At 58.0% G+C, this 398-nt stretch overlaps 1 protein-coding gene across 1 annotated transcript; it reads right to left on the bottom strand.

The window, feature by feature from the left end:
* PICMEDRAFT_126071 (hypothetical protein) lies at positions 1–398 on the bottom strand (the record flags this gene model as incomplete). The annotated part of the gene is made up of 2 exons (XM_019159950.1): positions 1–33; positions 85–398. A coding segment is annotated over one exon (250 nt), but the record flags the coding sequence as incomplete, so codon positions are not given.

The following is a 398-nucleotide window of genomic DNA, read 5'->3' on the forward strand; positions in this document are numbered from 1 at the left end:
CACGTGAAATTGTTGAAAGGAAGGGTATTGGGCCCGACATGGGGAGTGCGCACCGCTGTCTCTTGTAGGCGGCGCTCTGGGCGCTCTCTGGGCCAGCATCGGTTCTTGCTGCGGGAGAATGGGTGCCGGAAAGTGGCTCTTCGGAGTGTTATAGCCGGCGCCAGATACCGCGTGCGGGGACCGAGGACTGCGGCTTCTGTCTCGGATGCTGGCACAACGGCGCAATACCGCCCGTCTTGAAACATGGACCAAGGAGTCTAACGTCTATGCGAGTGTTTGGGTGTAAAACCCGTACGCGTAATGAAAGTGAACGTAGGTCGGACCCCTTCGGGGGGCACGATCGACCGATCCTGATGTTATCGGATGGATTTGAGTAAGAGCATAGCTGTTGGGACCCG

Source organism: Pichia membranifaciens (genome assembly GCF_001661235.1).
Source record: "Pichia membranifaciens NRRL Y-2026 unplaced genomic scaffold PICMEscaffold_2, whole genome shotgun sequence".
NCBI lineage: Eukaryota > Fungi > Ascomycota > Pichiomycetes > Pichiales > Pichiaceae > Pichia > Pichia membranifaciens.